The sequence below is a fragment of the Corvus brachyrhynchos genome, unplaced genomic scaffold (assembly GCF_000691975.1).
Source record: "Corvus brachyrhynchos isolate BGI_N302 unplaced genomic scaffold, ASM69197v1 scaffold97, whole genome shotgun sequence".
NCBI classification, from domain to species: Eukaryota; Metazoa; Chordata; class Aves; order Passeriformes; family Corvidae; genus Corvus; species Corvus brachyrhynchos.
This window is the reverse complement of record NW_008239758.1, coordinates 6,442,045-6,460,825: the sequence shown is the minus strand read 5'-3', so window position 1 is coordinate 6,460,825 and position 18,781 is coordinate 6,442,045. Positions and strand designations below refer to the sequence as shown.

Genomic DNA, 18,781 nt, shown 5'->3' with positions numbered 1-18,781 from the left:
TCCATGGCAGTTGCTCACATGGGCAGCCCTGCAGCTCCCTGATACTCAGCCTATGATAATATTAGGCAAAGGGCACATGGCATATAAATAACAAAATGCAAAGATAAGCTGACAGAAGCCTTTACCAGTTTCTGGTTAAGCTTCTCTTTCAGATGCCAGGAAATCTGCAGCAGTAGGTAAAAGTGCAGACCTGGAGCTGATTAATATGGTAAACATGTTGTGGGTTGGTACTTGGAAAGACAAGGAGTCACTGTAATTCAAATTCAGAGGTTTTCTGTGGCGTTTCCTTTAAAAATTGTTTGGAAGAATTCCAAATCCATGAAAGGGTGCGGGGAAAAATGTTTCAAAGTCTTTGTATTTAGTATTTTCTGTCTAAGGGAGCCATAGAAAAATAAGCAAAAACGCTCCTAAAAGTTGCAGAAACTGTCTGTGCTTGTCATCTTTCCAAAGCTGAGTAGCCCAGAGGTTGACTTGTGGCTTGTGGAAGATGAGAAGGTCTTTTATGGTGTTGCTGTTGTTCCTCAGCCTTTCTGTGGTGCCATATATTGAGAGTATATAAAAGATCCATTTTGCCAAAAAGCTTCACATAGTTACTTGGGGTTGCATGTAACTGTTGAAAAAGTCTCTGGTTGGAAGGAAAACAGAGGTGGAAATACTCTGGCAGTGAGACTATACAGGCTCTGAGGAAGAGCTTGTGTTCTCCATTAAAAATGCAGCTGTGAATCACAAGCCTTATGGTTTGGCCTTAAAAAATAACTGTGTTGAAATTCTGATACACACTGCGTGTGGTATTTGTATTTAACACAATTTATTTAAAATGGTAAGAGCCAAGAGAAAGAAAAGAGGTAAAGTCGTTAAACCAAGCAACTATAAAACAAAGGTAGAAGGAAGTAGGTGCCTTCAGAACAGACTCAGTTTCATCTGCAGTGGTGAGACAGCTGTGTGAGTCGATAGTATGTAAATCCAATTCTACAGGGGCTGTGAGTGGCATTTTTAACGGAGAGCTGTGCAGACACATGGCCATTGTTCAGGTGCACCTCGATCGATGTCCTCACCGTGCCAAAGGCAAACACTGAGCAATCTGTAACTAGGGAAGAGACCTCTGCGAGGTGACGAGGCTTTTGGTCATTTTGTCTCGGCAGGAAAAGGAGAAAGATAAAGAGAAGACAAAAGAGAAGGACAAAGATTCCAAGGAGAAGGAAAAAGATAAGAAGCTGTTAAATGGACATCTCTTCACTGCAACCTCTGTTGTAGCCCAAGCAACCTGTTACCACTGTATGAAGCCTTTCAATAAGGATTCGTACTACTGTGCAAGTAAGTCGGGGGGGTTCCCTCCCTTCCTTTTATTTTTCATTGAATCTGGCATGGAAAATGCAAACCTTACACTTTATTTTCCTTTTGCTTGAGGATGTCAGGTGGGAGGGAGACTTTGGAGACAGTGATTCATGGAGCGGCGTGTTGCCTTGTGGAAACTGGACTGAAATGAGTTGTGGATGCATGGAGGTGTCCTGAAACCTCTTTCCTAAGCTTGAGCTCAGCCATCACAGCAGGCTGTGGGGTTTTCTACCCCTTGTTGGGCTCTATTGGTCAGGAGGACTTTGGTTATTTCAGCTGCATGTAGTGGCTTGGAGCTGAGGTGCTTTGCTAAGATGGACAGAAGACAGGGACAGCTGGCTTGAATCATGGCTTTTATTTCCAGTGGGGAAAGAAAAAAGTCCCACCCATCTGTGGTGTATTGCTTTAGTTCTCTGAAACACTGCTTTGGTGCACCCACAGTGGGAACCACATGGTGCAGAAAGGAAATACTGACCCTCTGCTCCCTTTGTACAAGAAATTGCATCACAGGTCAAATGACAACTACCTGTGAGTGTGTGAAGGACGTGCAGCACAGAGCAGGCAGGATGGGAACCCTCACTGAGGGTTTCTGGCAGATTGGGGATTTTTTTCTCCTTTTTTATCAGATGGTTTCTCATGCCTGTAGCTCGATGAGGTCAGCGGTGTTTGTGTGGTCGAGACCAGAACGCTGCTTGGTTCATGCAGCAACCCAAAGCTATAGAATATGCAGACAAAAACGTCTTTTTCCCACTGCAGCTCACTGGGAAAGGCTCTCCTCTCCTCACTATCAGTAATTTTTTACTCCACTAGCTTAGAAATGAGTCAAAGCAACTGCAGGAACTGCTCCCAGGCTGGAGCCTTCCGTTCCTTCTGGTAGATGTGAGCAGGGGAAGGAGCAGCCAGCTGAATCCCGAATGGCACCTCTGAGTTTCCTGGAAGAGATTTCAGTAGAGCTGTTTGTCTGAGACATGCTCTGTGTCAGCCTGATGGGAAATGTAAACCATCAACAATTACAAGCTCTCAAATGCATCCTCTCCCTTTCCCCACTTGACTTTTTTAACAGCTTCTGAAGCCACGTAGAACATCAAATAGATCCCAGTTTAATGCTCTGTATGCTAATGAGTTAAAGTAACCCAACAGTGTCATATGTTTTGGCACACAAGTTCCTTCCTTACTTTCAAGGTACAATGGAAAATTTTTGTAAGTTTTCTGTATTGGCCAGAAAATTAATGTCATAAAAAAAAGTTTGGTGAGGGCCTAGGTTGAGAGTGCACATCTGAGAGTGGTTCTTTCTCCCTTTGCATCTTAAAATCCTCCTCAGGTCATCATCTTTTGGAAATGATGGATAACCAGCAGCAGAAGCTCTGATACTCCTGTGCTGTTGTAGGCTGGTGCTACCACCACTGCTCTGTCTCGCCTATAGATGACTTTTTCTTGATGCCTTTTAAAGCACTGGATCATTTTAAATCAATGTCTCAGCTTTTCAGTGATGCCCCCCAGGTTCCTGAAATATCTGCTCAATGCTGAAAGATTGAGCATGCTCTGAAACAAATGGATGAGCAAAAAAGCCTAATTTTTAGTAGCTTTCTGCCTTGTGGTTTTTAATTTTTTTATGATCAGTGATGCAGAAAATAAGGTGTAGAGGGTTTTAGTTATTAATGCTAGTGACACAGAGGAGTTAGAGGAACTTCCTACTTGCTGAAGAGTTGAATTGAAAGAATAAAGTCCCTGCAACCAGATTTTTTATAATATAAAAAATCCAAATTTTTTGCCAAATGGTACACACTAAAGAGCTGCCTTCAGGCTTTCAAACTTGAGTGTGAATTTCATTATTCTGAATTGTCTCACTGCCTCTCTTCATGCACCAGGAGCAGGTTCTGTTTCTCTTCCTTGTTTGGTTGGAAAAATATAGTGCTTGTGGGTTTTTGCAAGAGCTTTCAGGTTGCTTTGTTCTGTCTTCTCTTGCACAGGAAATGGTGAGACATTGCCAGAAAAGCAGCACCCTGTGGCCTTACCCTTATCTCTGTCAAAATACCAGAATTACTGGCTTTTATTGGGTTGTCCCAAATGTAAGATATTCTAGAAATGTGAGCATATTTTGTCATTCTGGACATAGATTTTTTTCCTTTCTTTGTGCTACAAGAAATAATTCAGAACTTCACACTTACAGTGTAGCATACATGTGAAATACAGTTCATTATCTGTGTTAGTGTTGTCATGAATGAGGGGAAGTATTTTTCTCTAAGCTACTGAATCTCCTCTTGAGCTGTGGTCTTTCATCTGCCAAAAGAGTTAAAGCCTCAAACCCAGTTCTCAATTCTTATGAAAAAACAAGCAGTTTGAATCATTTTTGAAAACTTTCTTTCCCAGAAATCTGCTGGCAGAGATCACGGGCAGACTCAGGGTATTAAAAAAACAAAAAAAACAACCAGAAAAACCCAAACCACCCAGCTTTTGCTCTGGCAAATATGCAGTAAAGGGTGCTGTTAAAGCATGGTGTTCTTCGCATTGGTGAATGTCGTGGTTTTGGACCAGAATTTCAATCCAGTTTCCAGCAGGAAGTCCCAACCTCACAGGCATGGTCCCTGACAGATGCTGCTCCTGCTGCCTTTTCTGGTAACCCTGTAGTACAGCAGCACTTGGGTTCTGTGCTGTAGATCTTACCCATGATGTCTGAGTTCATGTAAATGAATTTCCCTGTCCTCTTCTATCTTTTAGATCTCACAGTCCTTGTCTTCATGAGAACAGTATTTGTCTTTTCAGAGAAATATTGGCCCTACAATTGGTTTCTGTTTCTGTGTCCTGCTTCTGCTTTCCACCTTACTTTCAGAGGAATCATGCCATCAGTTTTTTTTCCTTTTATTCTTTAATTTAAGACGCCTGGCAACTCAACCTTGCATTGATTTTTAAACAGCATTTCCTGTTAAATTCCATGTTATTAACAAACAAAGGGCTAATTATCCTGGAAAGCGGCCTCTCTCTCAGAATTGGTAGCTACTTGTGTAAACCACAATGATGCCTGAAAGTTACAATTCTCAGCTGTGAAAGTGAACAGTTCAGATTACAAACAGCAAAAACGGACCTGTTTTCTGTGGGGTTTTGTTTAATTCATTGTTTTTTGGGATTTTTTTGACAGACTGTAATGCAATTGTTCACAAAGGCTGTAAGGAGAGTTTTGCTTCTTGCGCAAAGGTCAAAATGAAGGTATGGGATTTCATCTACTCTACTGAGCAAACAAAAAAGTTTATGCAGATATAAAACACTTTCTACCATATGGCACAAAGTTTCCAGCTTGTTGTAAAGAACTTCAGCCCCTGTGCTGAAGCTTTCACATAATGAAAACTGTTACATGTACTGTTTATATGAGGAACACACAGAATTTGTGCTTACCCCAAATGCAAGGAACCTGCTTGTCCAAGCTAAGTAATGTTTGTGCAATTATGATTTCAGTTCACTTCAGTATTGTCATCACTTTCACATTTTCATATTTGCTGCACATTTCTCCATCTGTTATTTTGCCCATTTCATTCAGGGAAAATAAAAAATATATTTAAAAATACACATACACTGAGCAGATTCAGACAAAAAATTAGCTTTTTTTTGTTTTAGTTGTATGGCACAATCTTCTGGGAGAAGGGAGGAAGAAATTAAAGTGAATTTCATTTTTCTTTCAGCCACAGAGAGGGATGCTCCAGGCACACGATACCTCTTCGTTACCCACAGTAACCATGAGAAACAAAAGTAAGACAAGTTCCTTTCCCTCTGCTTTGAGTTGTAGTCTGTATCTGCTGTTCTTAACTGTTCTGACAACTGATATTGGATATTATGGAGAATAAGCTTTTATTAAAGCAGGGATGAGAGCATCCTCTGTGCATGCTGAGCAATATTTGAGATTTCAGAAGTTGTACTGAAGTTGTGCAGAGTTCATCCTCTTCTGCAGTGTCCATGTCACTTTAAGCAAATGTAAAATCATCTCAAATTTAGAAAAATTACTTGTCTCTTTTAGCTTGCTGAATGGCTATAGCTGTTAAAGCCACAAAATCTGGAAGATGCACCCTATGTCCAGGGGTGTCTGACACGGGAAAGAATCCAGCTATGAGTATTAAGTGCAGAGGATTCAAAATACAATTATTTTTGTCTTAATTAAATAGTCTTGGGCTTTGAGGCAGGCAAACTAGAAAGTTTAATTCTGAATAGGAGGAATACTGACAAGCTGTTCCTGACTTTGCTGAGATATACACTGCACTGCAGAGTGACCCAGTGTAACCAAGGGTGAAGAAGAGGTGTGAAATAGCCCAAGCTGGTTTTACAGGGCCATGATTTGATAAGCTTAAGTGGTAAGCTTTGATAAGTGATAGCTTGGAGATCTCTGTATGGAACCACACTATGTGATACAGTTGTACTCACTGTGGTATTTATCGTGAAGTTCAGAGGTGTTGCTCCAGAAAGCAGAAATGCACCTGAAGAAGGAAAAATCTGGAATTAAATGAACAGATTAGTTAAAGGTATGTGAGGGTATAGTGAAATCAGGATTATCATTTCTCTGTGGTACATACTGATAAGAGAAACCCATCTCAAAAAGTTTGACCCGAAGCAGCGAGATTTATATGACTATGGGCCCAGGGAAATAAAAATGCAACAGGGTGGATTGTGACACGTTATTAATTATCAAAAAAGTTAAATTCAGTTTCCCATGTGTGTTTCTGGAGTTGCAGATCCCACCTGGGTATTTCAAGCATAGTGCAGTGAGTTCTGCACAGGGGTCGATGGTCTTCCCTTCCTATGTCTATTCCTATCTGCTGACATCCCCTGGGGTGATTCTAGAAAGAAAAGGCAGTGGATTTTAGAGTCTGGATCCTTTTAAGTCATCATCATCCCAGTTCACAGTGGTTAAGGTGTTTGCATGGGCTGACTGTTCTCCCACCCTTCCATTCCAGGCTCGCAGCCGAAGGAGCGCCCGCGCTCCGCGATCCTCGCTCCCGACGAAAGCACCGTCACCTCCACCTTCAACAGGAGATCACAGCAGCCCACAGCACTCTCCAAAAGTGTCTCCATACAGAACATTGCAGGGTGAGGTTCCTCCCACCACACCTGACTCTGTGTGTGTGTGTTATCTGACACTGCCAACATAAAGAAATAGAGATCTCACTAAAAATAAATTCACGTGCTGCAACTTGTGTTAAAGGTGTGAAAGGGATCACAAACCAGAAATATGCGTGTTCTGTATGATACCATCAGTTGTCTTCTGCACAATCAGATTGTTTGGGTTAGTTTAGTCGTGGCAGGAGTTCAGAGGCACAGCTGAGATGGCCTGGTATATTCAAGGCCACTTCACAGGGATGCTTTGGGCTCCAGGAAGAAATTCCCTTGCCTCGGGCTGGATACTGAGCACACATTTGCAGCACAGGTACAGTATTAATTTTTGTGTCCATAAGAAGAGGGTGAAGGCACAGAGCTGCACACTTCCTGTTTTTAGACTGCATTATACATAATTCATTACAAAAAAACTTAGAAGAAAATCTAATTTATGGTCCCTACTGTAGCTGCATGTTGAGCAGTTCTACATGTGAAGCAGTTGCAGGGCCTGGCATATTCTGGGCACTTTGGATGTCCTGGCTATTCATGGGGAATTTAATTTCAGTCCATTTTTCTGATCTTTCTCAGAGCTAGTGATAAGGACTCTTGTATAGCCTTTGGTGTTGCATTTTTTTGCACTGTTTGCTCCAAGGGCAGTGAGGATGGGACGTGACTGGAATGAAGTTATCCAAACTATAAAACCTCAGGAGTGGTTCTTTATGGAAAGCACCGTCACTCAGAACTGTAGCACTTACAGCTTCTCAAGCTCCAGTGGGTAGTTAGTAAACAACTCATAAAAGCACATTTCTGTACGTAATCGTGCAGTGCTGGCTTTGTTTTTCAATTCATATTTAAAATGCATTTATTCTGCTTATCTGAAAGTACATTTGGCTGGGTTTTTGTCATAAACGATGTTCTGTGTTCTGTTTTTCTGCAGAGTTGGGAACGATGACAGCTTAATACACACTTGGAAATTCCTGTCGCAGTCAACAGACTCTTTACATAAAATCAGCCGGGTTAATGAATCCATGGAGTCACTGGTTGATGAAGGTAAGAGATCTCCATGGCATTTATAGGAAAAGGAAGGTCTCAGTGCTGCTTTCCAGAAACAGAAAATCCATTTTCAGCAAGTGTCTTCCTTTATAATGAACAATTAAAGTGCATTTATTTTAATCTTAGAATATTATTATGATAAACTAAAACAAAGCCCCACATAGTAATCTCTTTAGCTTGTTGAATTACAGAAAAACATTTAGAAGGTTTTAGTTACAGTTGAGTTACTTGGAATTTAGCTCAGGGACAAACATTTCCTCTTCTGTTGTGGTTTTTTATTTAACTGCAATGTCGTTGCATTGCAGATTAAGAATACATTATCTGAGCTGGAATTTGGTCTGTGTGAAAATGGTGAACAGGAAACTAGGAAATAACCTTTAAAAGTGTTTTTCATAACTAGTCTTTATGTGGTATATGATCATTTGTGTTCTCAAAGGAGAATGTGTGTGATGTCTGTGGTGGGACTGACAAAGCCTAAACCTAAACAATTAGACAGGAATCTCAAATGGGACAAGTTAATGGCACTTACATTGCTTTGTGAAGGTGCAGACATGAATGAAGGACAGCTCATGGGAGACCTGGAATTAGATTCCAAGCAGCTGGAAGCAGAGTCCTGGAGCCAAGTAGTGGACAGCAAGTTCCTACAGCAGCAATACAAAGATGTTGTCAAACGGCAAGATGTGATTTATGGTGAGACATCTGCACCTTCACTTTACACTCACTGTAGACAGCTCCTTAATGTTCTCACATGGATTTGGGAAGCTTTAGGCAGGTGAATAGGAACATTGCTTTGGTCTCCTCAAAAGCCAAACTCTCATTCCTGGAGTTCCTAGAAACATAATGCATTATGTGAGAGCTGTCTTTCTGCATTTCACATATCCAGAAGCCATCAAAAAAACCCAGAAATTGCCTCTCCTCATTTATCTGCTGATGACTTTCAGATTGGGTTGCAGCACAAGGAGCTAGATAGGAAGTCTTTTCCTGAGGGCTTCAGGAGCCATCCTGTATGGCAAAAGTGGGGTATGTGGAGGCTGGCAGTGAGGTGTTAGGAAGGAGAGGATACCAGGGCTGAAGGTTGAGACCTCAGCAGCAACATTCAAAGCTCTCTGTTGTGAGACTCCTCTTCCCCCCTGTTTCTCTCACTCATGAAGCTCTTGACTGATGTTACAATTCCTGACATGAAATTTTCTGGAGCCACTTAGAGAAACCCAGTTATTGGAAAAGCTTTCTAATGGCAGCTTTTCCTTGTGCTGTAACTAATGAACTCTTGTCCTCATCCTATCCAGAGCTAATGCAGACAGAAATGCACCACGTCCGCACCCTGAAGATCATGAACGACGTGTACAGCGCAGCCATGTTAAAGGAGCTGCAGTACGATCAGCAGGTTGTGGACAAAATCTTTCCCTGCCTGGAAAACTTGCTGCACATCCACAGTCAGTTTTTCCAGCGGATTCTGGAAAGGAAGAAGGAGTCACTGGCAGACAAAAGTGAAAAGAACTTTGTTATCAGGCGGATAGGTGACATCCTAGTGAATCAAGTAAGTGCTGGAAAATGTTTGCAGTTCTGAGAGCACAGCTGAAAGCCAGATGCTTTTCCTTCCCTCCTGTTTGTGCCTGTCAGATAAACACAGCTGATGGCACCTTTACTCTTCACACATAAAAATCTCCACCTCTGCTTTTTGAAGCACTTTTTGCTCTTTCAGAGGAAGGTCCACTGTTGAAAATGAATTTAGTTCATTTTCTGGGAAAGAGAAGCATTCAGTGACAGGCACAAAACAGTTTGACCACAGCCTGGAGCATAGGCAGGATCTCACAGCAAAATATGCCGAGTGTGTTTCTTGGCTGCATTACTGACCTGGTGTTTAACTCGGGGTGGGTCATTTTATTTTTCTTTATCCACAGCTTCTGTCTTCTTTTTGTCTGTCTTGAATTTTTTTGTGGTTGGCTTTTAAGCCCTGTGAGTGGAATCCCAAATTTTGCTGTAGGTGTGAGCTCAGTGAAGTCCCAAAATCAGCTCTTTACTTTCTAGACATCTGCTTGCATGGTTGAGGATGCTTTGGACTAATTTGATTTGATCAAGTTCTTCTGAGAGCCTGGCAGGCACTGCTGGGATGTCACCCCAGGAGCTCAGTGCAGGTTGGAGCTGTGTGTCCCATTCCTTGCAGTTTTCTGGGGAGAACGCTGAGCGAATGAAGAAAACGTACGGCAAATTCTGCGGGCATCACAACGAGGCTGTCAATTACTTCAAAGATCTCTACTCAAAGGACAAGCGCTTTCAGGCATTTGTCAAGGTAGGACCTGGCAGAACAGACGTAGCCGATGGAAAAAGCATGTCCTTTCTGCACTCTGGGGAGTGTTTTGCTGCAGAACTGAAATTTTCATCTTTGTTCCTTAGAAAAAAATGAGCAGCTCCCTGGTGAGGCGTCTTGGGATCCCTGAATGTATCTTGCTGGTAACACAGAGAATCACAAAGTACCCGGTCCTTTTACAAAGGATACTGCAGTACACCAAAGGTAGGAACCAGTTCCTCTATTCTAAGCACGTGTTTTTTGTCCAGTGTGAATTTTTTGGATCCTTTACAGCTGAAGCAGATTTTATTACCAGCTAATCGAGCCATTGTTGTCTCACACCACTGCAACGAGATCACTCAGTTCCATACCTCCATTTAGGATTAGTTGTTTAGGTACCTTGATTTAGCTAATTATGGAGCAACATGCCTAGGCTCCAAAGTCTCCGGGTTTGCTTTTTTTGCTAATGGCTAAAATATGTGGCTAATTTGTGCATTTGATCTATACTGTCTCATATACAAAGTATATTGGAATATTCCCCAGCCTCAACCATGTATATGTAAAAGCTCTTATGAAACTCTTTAATGGGGAAAAATGTCTCATTTAAGTATTAAAAAGTTATAATGTGGGAACTTGGGAGAAGAGGAAGGAAGGAAGTAAAATTGGGAAGCCAGACTGCACAAAGTCAAATCAAGATGTTTCTGTTTCTTTTTTAAAGAAAATGAAGTGGAGCATGAAGACTTGACTCAGTCATTAAACCTCATTAAAGATGTGATTGCTGCAGTCAATAGCAAAGTCAGCAATTATGAAAAGAAAATGCGTCTTGGGGAGATTTACAACCGGACGGACAGCAAGTCCATCATGAGGATGAAGAGTGGCCAGATGTTTGCAAGAGAGGATTTGAGGCATCGGAAACTCATCCGAGATGGGCCTGTTTCACTAAAGAACGCAGCTGGCCGGTTAAAAGGTAAGACTGTCCTGCCTTCTGCTATGGAAGGAAGCAGCTCACCCTCTCTAGGTGCAGGATTAGTCCTCAGATTGGTGCCTCCACCCTTTATTTATTCTTCTGCTTTGACAGATTGTGACCGCTTTCCCTTGCTGTACCCCTGCTCCCCATTGCATTTCCAATTCCTTGTGTGGGTTCTGGGGCAATAGATCGCTGCTTTTCCTCCTGGTCGCTGTGTGCCTGCTAAAGGCTCTGGTGGCAGTGACACTTCAGTGTGTCAGCCAAGGAGCAGAGTTGCTGTGGGATGCTCTGGGCCAGGAGGACACGATGGGGCTGCAGTTGCCAAGAGCACAGAGTCAGATCTCCGTGCCTGTGCCACAGTTCCAGGAATTGTTCTGGCTAAATCTGGAACCCAGCCTCAGCTTCCCAGGCCCTTCCTTCACCCCAAGGGCTGCAGCAGGGCTGCAGCAGTGCCATCCCAGTTTCACTGGGATCCAGGGAGATGTCCGAGGCATTTGTTGCTCTTGAACCTTTAGAGCTGTTGACACAAACTGTTCAGGAGAGGCTCTGGTGTCCCTGCAGCTGCCTCGTATTGGGTCAGTGTTTCCTTGAGTTGCTTTTGGTTTGTTATCAGGTGGAAGAAGTTTTTTTGAGGTGCTGTGCACTGAAGTTCTCCACTGAATTAAACACTAAATCTCCCAAGGAATCCTTCAGCTGGGACCACAGTAGCAGTAAGAGCAGACAGGGCTGTGCCTCAGGCTTGGCAGGAAGGCTGGGCTTCCCCTCCTCCCTGCAGCATTAGCTGATTAAATTACGGTCTGTGGGCATGAATGTGGCCTGGGAGCCTGATGCCGTGCTGTGCAGGGAGGTGGTGATAACATGGAATTCCAAATGGGGTATGATTTATTTTGAGGTTTTTGAAGCAGGAAGTTTACAGATGATTTCTAGGCACCCGAGACTACTACTGCCTTTAGATGGTGGATGAAGCAAGTTCTGGTACTGTTGTGAAATCGTGATAAGCACAGGCTCCATTTGCCTTTCTTAGTCATAGAAATGCGCAAACATGTCTGTAGTGCAAACTCCCAGTGAGGGTAGGCCCTGCAGGCAGGCTGGAGACCCAGGGACAGAGTAGACAGTTCACATATTCAGGTTATTTTGTGGTATTTGAAATGGAGCACTGAAAATTATGGGATAAACTTTCGTTTAAAGCGTTTTAGTATTTCCCCTCTCACAAAGTGCATGGAACAGAGAAAAGGGAGTCAAATGCCACCTTTTCAAACCTCCCCGAGCCTGGATTTCATTTTACAGCTTTGCTTAAAGTTTAGTGGTTCTTTTATCTGGAATGGATTCTGTCTTCCCAAAACAGACTGGAAGGATTTACCCATGGGATGGTTTAAGTTTTTGGTTTACTTCCTTTCTGTCACAAGATTTCCCAAGTATATTACACAAAACCTCTTTGTACCGAGGGGTCTGGGTGGGGCATTACACTTGGTAGTTGCTGTGCAACTTTATGATATGTTATTAGGAGACTTGGAAGGCTCTACATGTACTCTGGGAAAAGACTGATTTAAAATCTTCTGTTGGCTTGAGGTTGTGTTTCCTTCTCCTGTGAAAGAAAGCCAGGTCCTGTGTCTCACGCAGGCTCCCCTTGGAGCTGTGTTTGTCTGAGAGCAGAATTACTGGTGGCTCCTGAAGTCAGTATTTCCTGGGAAAGAAACTGTAGCTGACAAATGTTGTTATTGCACGATAATTTACACCCTGCAAGCCACTCATCAAGAGAACCATAAAACCCAAAACTTCCTGTGCAGATATTTTGCTTGAGGGCAAAAATATTGATTGTTTGAGAAAACAGAGCTTCTATTGAATAAATGTCTCTGGCTTTCACTGTTACACCCATGTCTTAACTGGTAGCGAGCATGTGGCTGGAGAGGAGCACCCCTGCTCTGATGGATGAGAACAAATCTTGCAGCATGCCCTGGAGCTGATGTGTCCTGCTTAATGCAAAGCTGGTTCAGAGCTAACCTGACCTGGCACCTCCAGGAACTGCCCTTGCTCCTCCTGCTAACTGGAGGTTGATCCTGCTTCCAGGATTTGCAGAACCAGCCCTGCTGCTCCCCAACACTGGTGTTACTACAAGAATTACATCTGTTCTGGGGTGGGTTGTGTGGTTATACTCCACTGGTGTGCTTCTTCTTTTGCAGAAGTCCAGGCTGTTCTCCTCTCTGACACGCTCGTGTTCCTTCAGGAGAAAGACCAGAAGTACGTCTTTGCCTCACTGGTAAGGCTTCAACCTTCTTTCCTTCTTGCTTTTTCTCTATAAGAGACCCGTGATGTTGTGCTGTGCAGCAAAGCCAGCCATTGTCTGCTAAACAACTTAATTTTCTTGCTCGGAACATTTTTGTTTGCTGAGCAGACTCCGTTCTTTCTGATGGGAAAACATGTCTTCATGCCCCACCTCCCCTTCCTGCAGCTCCTTGGCACAGCTGATAATTGGCCTTGAAAACCTGCCTGTCACTCGAAACACTTGTGCACTGCAATTTGTGCACACTGGAGCAGTGACTGAGGTGGGAGGGGGCGAGGGCATAATGCAAGCATTGTAAAAGTAAACCTCAGCAGAAGGAAATGTCTGAATATGTTGGGAGCTGCTGGGGGGGAACAGTGAGGTGAAATGCCAGGGCAGTAAATGCAACAGAACAGCTTGAAAAGAAATGTTAGAGAAATACATTTGTAATGTGCAGGAGCAAAAACATTAGGTTTGAGGGTAGGTGCCTGAAAACAGCTGGGCACACTGACCTGCTAAAGAAAACCTGGAGTCTGCTGGGCTGTACCTTCCAGGCATGGTCTAGACTGGCTAAACCTTGTGACCTTTCCTCTCTTTGAGCATTTTGAAAGCTGATAATTTGTTATTCCAGTTCCAACAACCCTCTGCATGGGCTCAGTGCCCTGCACAGGGGAAGCTGATTTGCATACAAGTCCTGCTAGTGAACCAGATCACCGCAGCTGTAGCATGTGGTACAATGCACAAAGGGGCTGACTCGTGTGCAGATGACAGAGCAGCCTGGGGACGTTGTAACCCAGCAGGCTGATGGCACAGAGACCATAGCACATAGTGAACATCATCTCGCACATGAGTTCTCACATAGGAGTCAGCTGTGAGCTTCTGAGAACAGCAGAGGTTTTGTGGGATTTGAAAACAAGGTGTTACTCTATCCTGGAGAGAGATGGTGAAGATACTGAGTGTGAAGCAGGCTAGCAAGCTGCACCAAGTGCAAGGAGCTGTGATATTAATGACAGGGAGAGTGTGGGCAGCAGGAAATGGGTTCAGAGCAAAATATGGTACAGTTTACAAAGCCACAAAGTCAATTTGAAATGAATTCTTTCTTGAAAGGGAGTGAGGTGAAATTGCTTTTCCTACAGAGGTGTTGGAGGAAAGCAGAGCCTTCCCTTTTGTTTGACCCCATTGAAATTATTTGGGTTTTTTTAGTTAGCCAGTAGGTTCAGAAAATGTTTACAACCTGAGAGATGTAGCACTGTGGTTTATTGGGGACCTTTTCAATGCTAGTTTGAATCTGGGAGCTAGCGTCGGTCACCCTTCTCACCCATTTCATTCCATCTGAAGGACCAGAAATCCACTGTGATCTCTCTGAAGAAGTTGATTGTACGAGAAGTGGCTCATGAAGAGAAGGGTTTGTTCCTGATCAGCATGGGTGGAAAAGATCCCGAAATGGTGGAAGTCCATGCCAGCTCCAAAGAAGAGCGTAATGGCTGGATACAGATCATTCAGGACACCATGAACACCATGTAAGACACCCAGCTGTTCTTGTGAGGCAGGGGTGCACTGGGTGTGTTCCTGTAGTAATTGAGCCGTGTCTCCTGTCCAGGGATAGAGATGAAGATGAAGGAGTCCCTTGTGAGTCTGAGTTTGAAAAGAAATTGTCTGATGCGAAAGTGAGAGGACTGAAAGGTAAAATCTTCCTGGAACAGAGCTGGGGAACGGATGTGGAAAAATGTAAGGGAGTGTTTGGGTTGGGTTTCATGATCGAACAGTGACTTTTTTCAATCCTGCATCCAGCAAATAACCGTAGTCCTGGTTTGCAGCTCACCTTCCTTGCATTATTTATTTTCTGAGCCTGCTGGGTGCCGCTGCTGTGCCGGATTGCCCAGGGCACTGTCGTGCTGCCAAACCCAGCACATATTGTCAGGCTCCACTAGATGGGGCCAATATCTCAGGAATCGCTCAAGTTTCCTTGCCAAAGCTTTTATTTTCTGTCTTCATCCCTATTTTCCATTCACCCCCACAGAACAACTTCAGCAGAAGGATAAACAGATCCTGATCTTGCTGGAGGAGAAGACGAAGATCTTCCGGGACATGGCAGACAGTTCTGTGCAGGAGGAGATGCCAGGCTCCAGGCTGCTCTTCAGAGCCAACACAGAAGAGGCTCCAAAAGGAGAGGCCATCATGAAAACTGCAATAAATGAAGGTGAGCCAGTCAGGTGACACATAAATTACATTAACCAACAGACCCTTCAACTTCAGTTCTCAAGCACCAGTTCTGCAGGGGACATCTTCTCTTTGTCAGAATAACAAGATAAGGAGAAACTGCTATTCCTGGTATTGTCTCAGGGACAGGTCATGAGGATCAGGAAAGGAGCCAGATATTGGGGGGTGTCGAAAGAGGGCAGAAAAGTCAGCACAAAGAAAACCATGCATTGAACCTGCTTTGGGGTCAGGAGCAGCATGGGATTTATCCTTGTCTGAAATTTGGACCATCCAGGCTTTTGCTGTGCTTCAATCTCAGCAAGATGTGAGGGTGGGGCTTGGGTTCCAGCAGGCGCTTGTGGTGCCTGCAAGGGACAAGCAGTTCTGTTGACAAAGGCAAGGGTAGGTGGAAACTCAGGCAACTTTCCAGTATGATCTTTGGAGAGGTTAAAAACTATTAAATGCCATTGCCAGAGCACATTGGGGTTGCCTGGAGGAAGAGAGGGAGGTGTAAGCTTGTGCAGAGCTCCAAGAGTTGGATTTAGTGGTGAGACAGACAGAGTTTTTGCAGGGGCAGTGTGTACTGTTCATATCATTGTCACAGAAACCTAGATTCTTTGTACAGCAAAGAATTTCTAACCCGAGTTCAGGCAGGGATGAAAATAGCTCAGAAACCTGCAGTGGGCTTTGACAGAGACATCATTGCTTTTTCTCAGTTGAACTGCTGCAAGACCTGGTGAACAGGAGCCTGGGCACTGCTCTTGGACAGCAGGTCAGCAGCACTGCCATGGATCAGGAGGGAGGAGTTGGCCCCATCTCACTCCCTAGAAGGGCAGAAACTTTTGGAGGATTTGACAGTCATCAGATGAACGCCTCCAAGGGTGAGTAGTTCTGTGTGTGCACATCAGAATTTGTTAATAATACATGTCATCATATCCTCTTGCTTCAGAAGGACTTCAGCTGGTGGTTTGGGTTTCACAACTCCTCTCCAACAACAGTTGATAGATTAAATCACAGATTAGGAAAAAAACCTGTGTACAGGTGGAGTGATGGTAGCTGAGAACCTGTGGCCACATGAGGGTTAAACATCTGAACTCTGCACTCCTCTCTGTGCTCTAAGTTATACTTGCTATTTTACTTACATGCCACATAAAAGCATTTGGCTTCTCAATAAATTACTTTCTTCATGTTATTATTGTAAAATCTACAGCTCTGTTCTTTGTTCTACACTTTTCTTCTCAGCAGGAGCCTGATGCTGTTGCATTTACAAATGGATGTGGATATTGCTGAATCAAACACCTTCTCCCCTGTCTCTGCTCTCTATGCATTTGTGTTGCACCTACATCTGCATGTATTATTCCTGCAATTAGGTCTCTCCCAAAGAAATGCGTGACTACTCATTTCAGCTGCATAGTTGGCTGCTTCCCAATGCCCTCTTTCTTTGCTCTAGTCATCAGAAACTTCCTTGTCCTCAAATTCCTTTCTCTGTGGTCTTGCTCACACTCCCAATACAACCAGTTTTGCTGTGCTAGTGTCTGTCTCAGCACTGGGATCATTGGACCTCGTCTGACCTCCTGCATTAAAGGAGCAGTGTTAGCTCCAGACAGTCAGACATGAGAACTATGTAGAGGCTTTCCCAGCTCTGTTGGAGAGCTGCAAAGCCCTCCACAGGCCTTGTCATCATGATGACAAATATACTCACACTGGAGGGGTTTGTGGAGGGTTGTGCCTCTCTCTGTTGCAATGATGAATGGGACGACCTCAGGCTGTTGCCCAGATCTAAGTTTTCTGTAGAAATAGCCTCTTATGAATTAGATTCTAATTCAGTAGTTTTAGGGTCTTGGGAGATTCTGGGATAAGAATGCAGGGCCTATTTGTTCTGCCCAGGAGGTATGAAACCTGGCATTCATCTTCAGTTCTTCTGTTCACAACCTGTGAAACCTTGGGCAAGGCTTATAACCTGACACCCCTTCATTCTCCCCTCCAGCAAAGCAGAAGGGAGGAGTTTCCTCCTGCAGAGGGGTGGAAGGTCCCAGGACGTGGCGCAGGAGAGCAGGTCTGTTAGGAGGACTGGAGGATCAGCCTCTAATAGCAGAGCCAGCCTCAGGGGTGGGGGGAGGAGAGGGCCTTTGCACCAGATGTCCTTCATGCTGCTACAGAATCAGGTGTATGTAAAGTTGTTTGTCTTTAAGAGTGGGAGAAGGAAGGTTGCCACTGCCAGTGTGGGTTTTCCCCATGGACTGCATCTCCGCTGGCAAGGGGAGTACAAGAGTCTTGGCAAGAGCTCGAGGATGGAAGGTCTGTGTGACTCCTTTTGAGCAGAAGGGCAGCACAGGGGGAGGGTCAGAGCCCTCCTGTCCTCACAGGTCAGTTCAGTCCTGCTCGGGAGCACTGATATGAGCCATCCGGGGGCAAGTTAGAAAGAGAAGCCCAGTGTCCCTTTGAAGATCCAGGTATCTGATAGCTAAGGTTAATGATAAATTGTTAGCATAGAATTACACAGGGTGTTGCACAGCGGTATCTGACCCAGATGTAAATTAACTTGCACAAGAGAGGCATTGAAACTATACCTGCAATAATATACCTTGATATGATTCTCTTATCGTCCTCCATCTGCTCTTATGCTGCCTCATGTCTTCTCAGCAAGTATTCTGTGGTAGCAGACAGCAGTGCAGGGGCTAGACAGAGCACCAGTTAATAGCAGTGTGCCGAATTTATCAGCACATTCTCTGAAACCAAAGTCAATCCTAATCTAAATTCACATCCACTTTTTCTGGTAGTGCTGACGTGTTCCGTATATTTAGGGCTCAAATGCTTTTAGTTAAAATGTCAAGAGCTCTGTGTCCGCTTTTGTGGAACATGGTGAGTTTCCTGTATTAAATTTCTCAGACTTTAGCAAGTTCGTCTCTGCCTTAAAATGTTGAATAACTAATGTCAATGCTGGCTTCTTCCTTTAGGTGGAGCGAAAGATGAAGGCGACGATGCTCAGGACCTTCGGAGAACAGAGTCAGACAGCATTTTAAAGAAGGTACAGCTTAGTTTGTGCATCTGCTACCACTGAATTCAGATTCCAGGAGTGATAGTTCTAGCTTTGAAAAATGCCTGAAAATTTCTTGACAATTAGATACATCCTAATAAGTTAAAAATAAGACGTGAAATATGCGGCCAAAACCACCTTCTTGAAAACCACTGCGAATCAGTTGTGCTCCTTAGTGGCACAGGTTAGCTGCCATCTGTCTGTGCGTCAGCCAAAGCATATGTTTCATTATGCATTGTTATTGAAATGATGAGGTCAGCTACAACCTTGCATCTTTTCTTTCTGGGGATCAATGCATCACATAACTGCAAAATAATACTTAATTAACACTTCATTGTATATGATTCTAAGGAGCCTAAAAAAATGCATGAATTCTCCCAAAATGGAAGGTGGAGGGGAGTGTTTAATGGATATGTCATTAGTTCAGCTTCAGAAGACATTTACTGGGATTTTTCATTGTCCTCATATTAAATTTGTGATCTTGTCATAGGGTGGAAATGCTAATTTGATGTTCATGCTGAAAAGGAATAACGAGGTAAGAATTGATTCCATTGCTCAGCTGTTCCC

General features: G+C 43.8%; 1 protein-coding gene across 6 annotated transcripts in view; it reads left to right on the top strand.

The window, feature by feature from the left end:
* Positions 1 to 18,781, top strand: part of AKAP13 (A-kinase anchoring protein 13) — a 184,149-nt gene that overhangs the window by 158,656 nt on the left and 6,712 nt on the right. For all 6 annotated transcript variants that reach the window (XM_017742616.1, XM_017742619.1, XM_017742618.1 and 3 more), the window contains 17 exons: positions 1,143 to 1,314; positions 4,472 to 4,539; positions 5,010 to 5,076; positions 6,273 to 6,405; positions 7,349 to 7,461; positions 8,008 to 8,154; positions 8,751 to 9,001; positions 9,629 to 9,754; positions 9,859 to 9,976; positions 10,470 to 10,718; positions 12,899 to 12,975; positions 14,317 to 14,498; positions 14,579 to 14,661; positions 14,999 to 15,178; positions 15,894 to 16,058; positions 18,135 to 18,205; positions 18,705 to 18,749. In XM_017742616.1, the coding sequence (XP_017598105.1) occupies positions 1,143 to 1,314; positions 4,472 to 4,539; positions 5,010 to 5,076; positions 6,273 to 6,405; positions 7,349 to 7,461; positions 8,008 to 8,154; positions 8,751 to 9,001; positions 9,629 to 9,754; positions 9,859 to 9,976; positions 10,470 to 10,718; positions 12,899 to 12,975; positions 14,317 to 14,498; positions 14,579 to 14,661; positions 14,999 to 15,178; positions 15,894 to 16,058; positions 18,135 to 18,205; positions 18,705 to 18,749 (2,247 nt within the window). The remainder of the gene's footprint in view (positions 1 to 1,142; positions 1,315 to 4,471; positions 4,540 to 5,009; positions 5,077 to 6,272; positions 6,406 to 7,348; positions 7,462 to 8,007; positions 8,155 to 8,750; positions 9,002 to 9,628; positions 9,755 to 9,858; positions 9,977 to 10,469; positions 10,719 to 12,898; positions 12,976 to 14,316; positions 14,499 to 14,578; positions 14,662 to 14,998; positions 15,179 to 15,893; positions 16,059 to 18,134; positions 18,206 to 18,704; positions 18,750 to 18,781) is intronic.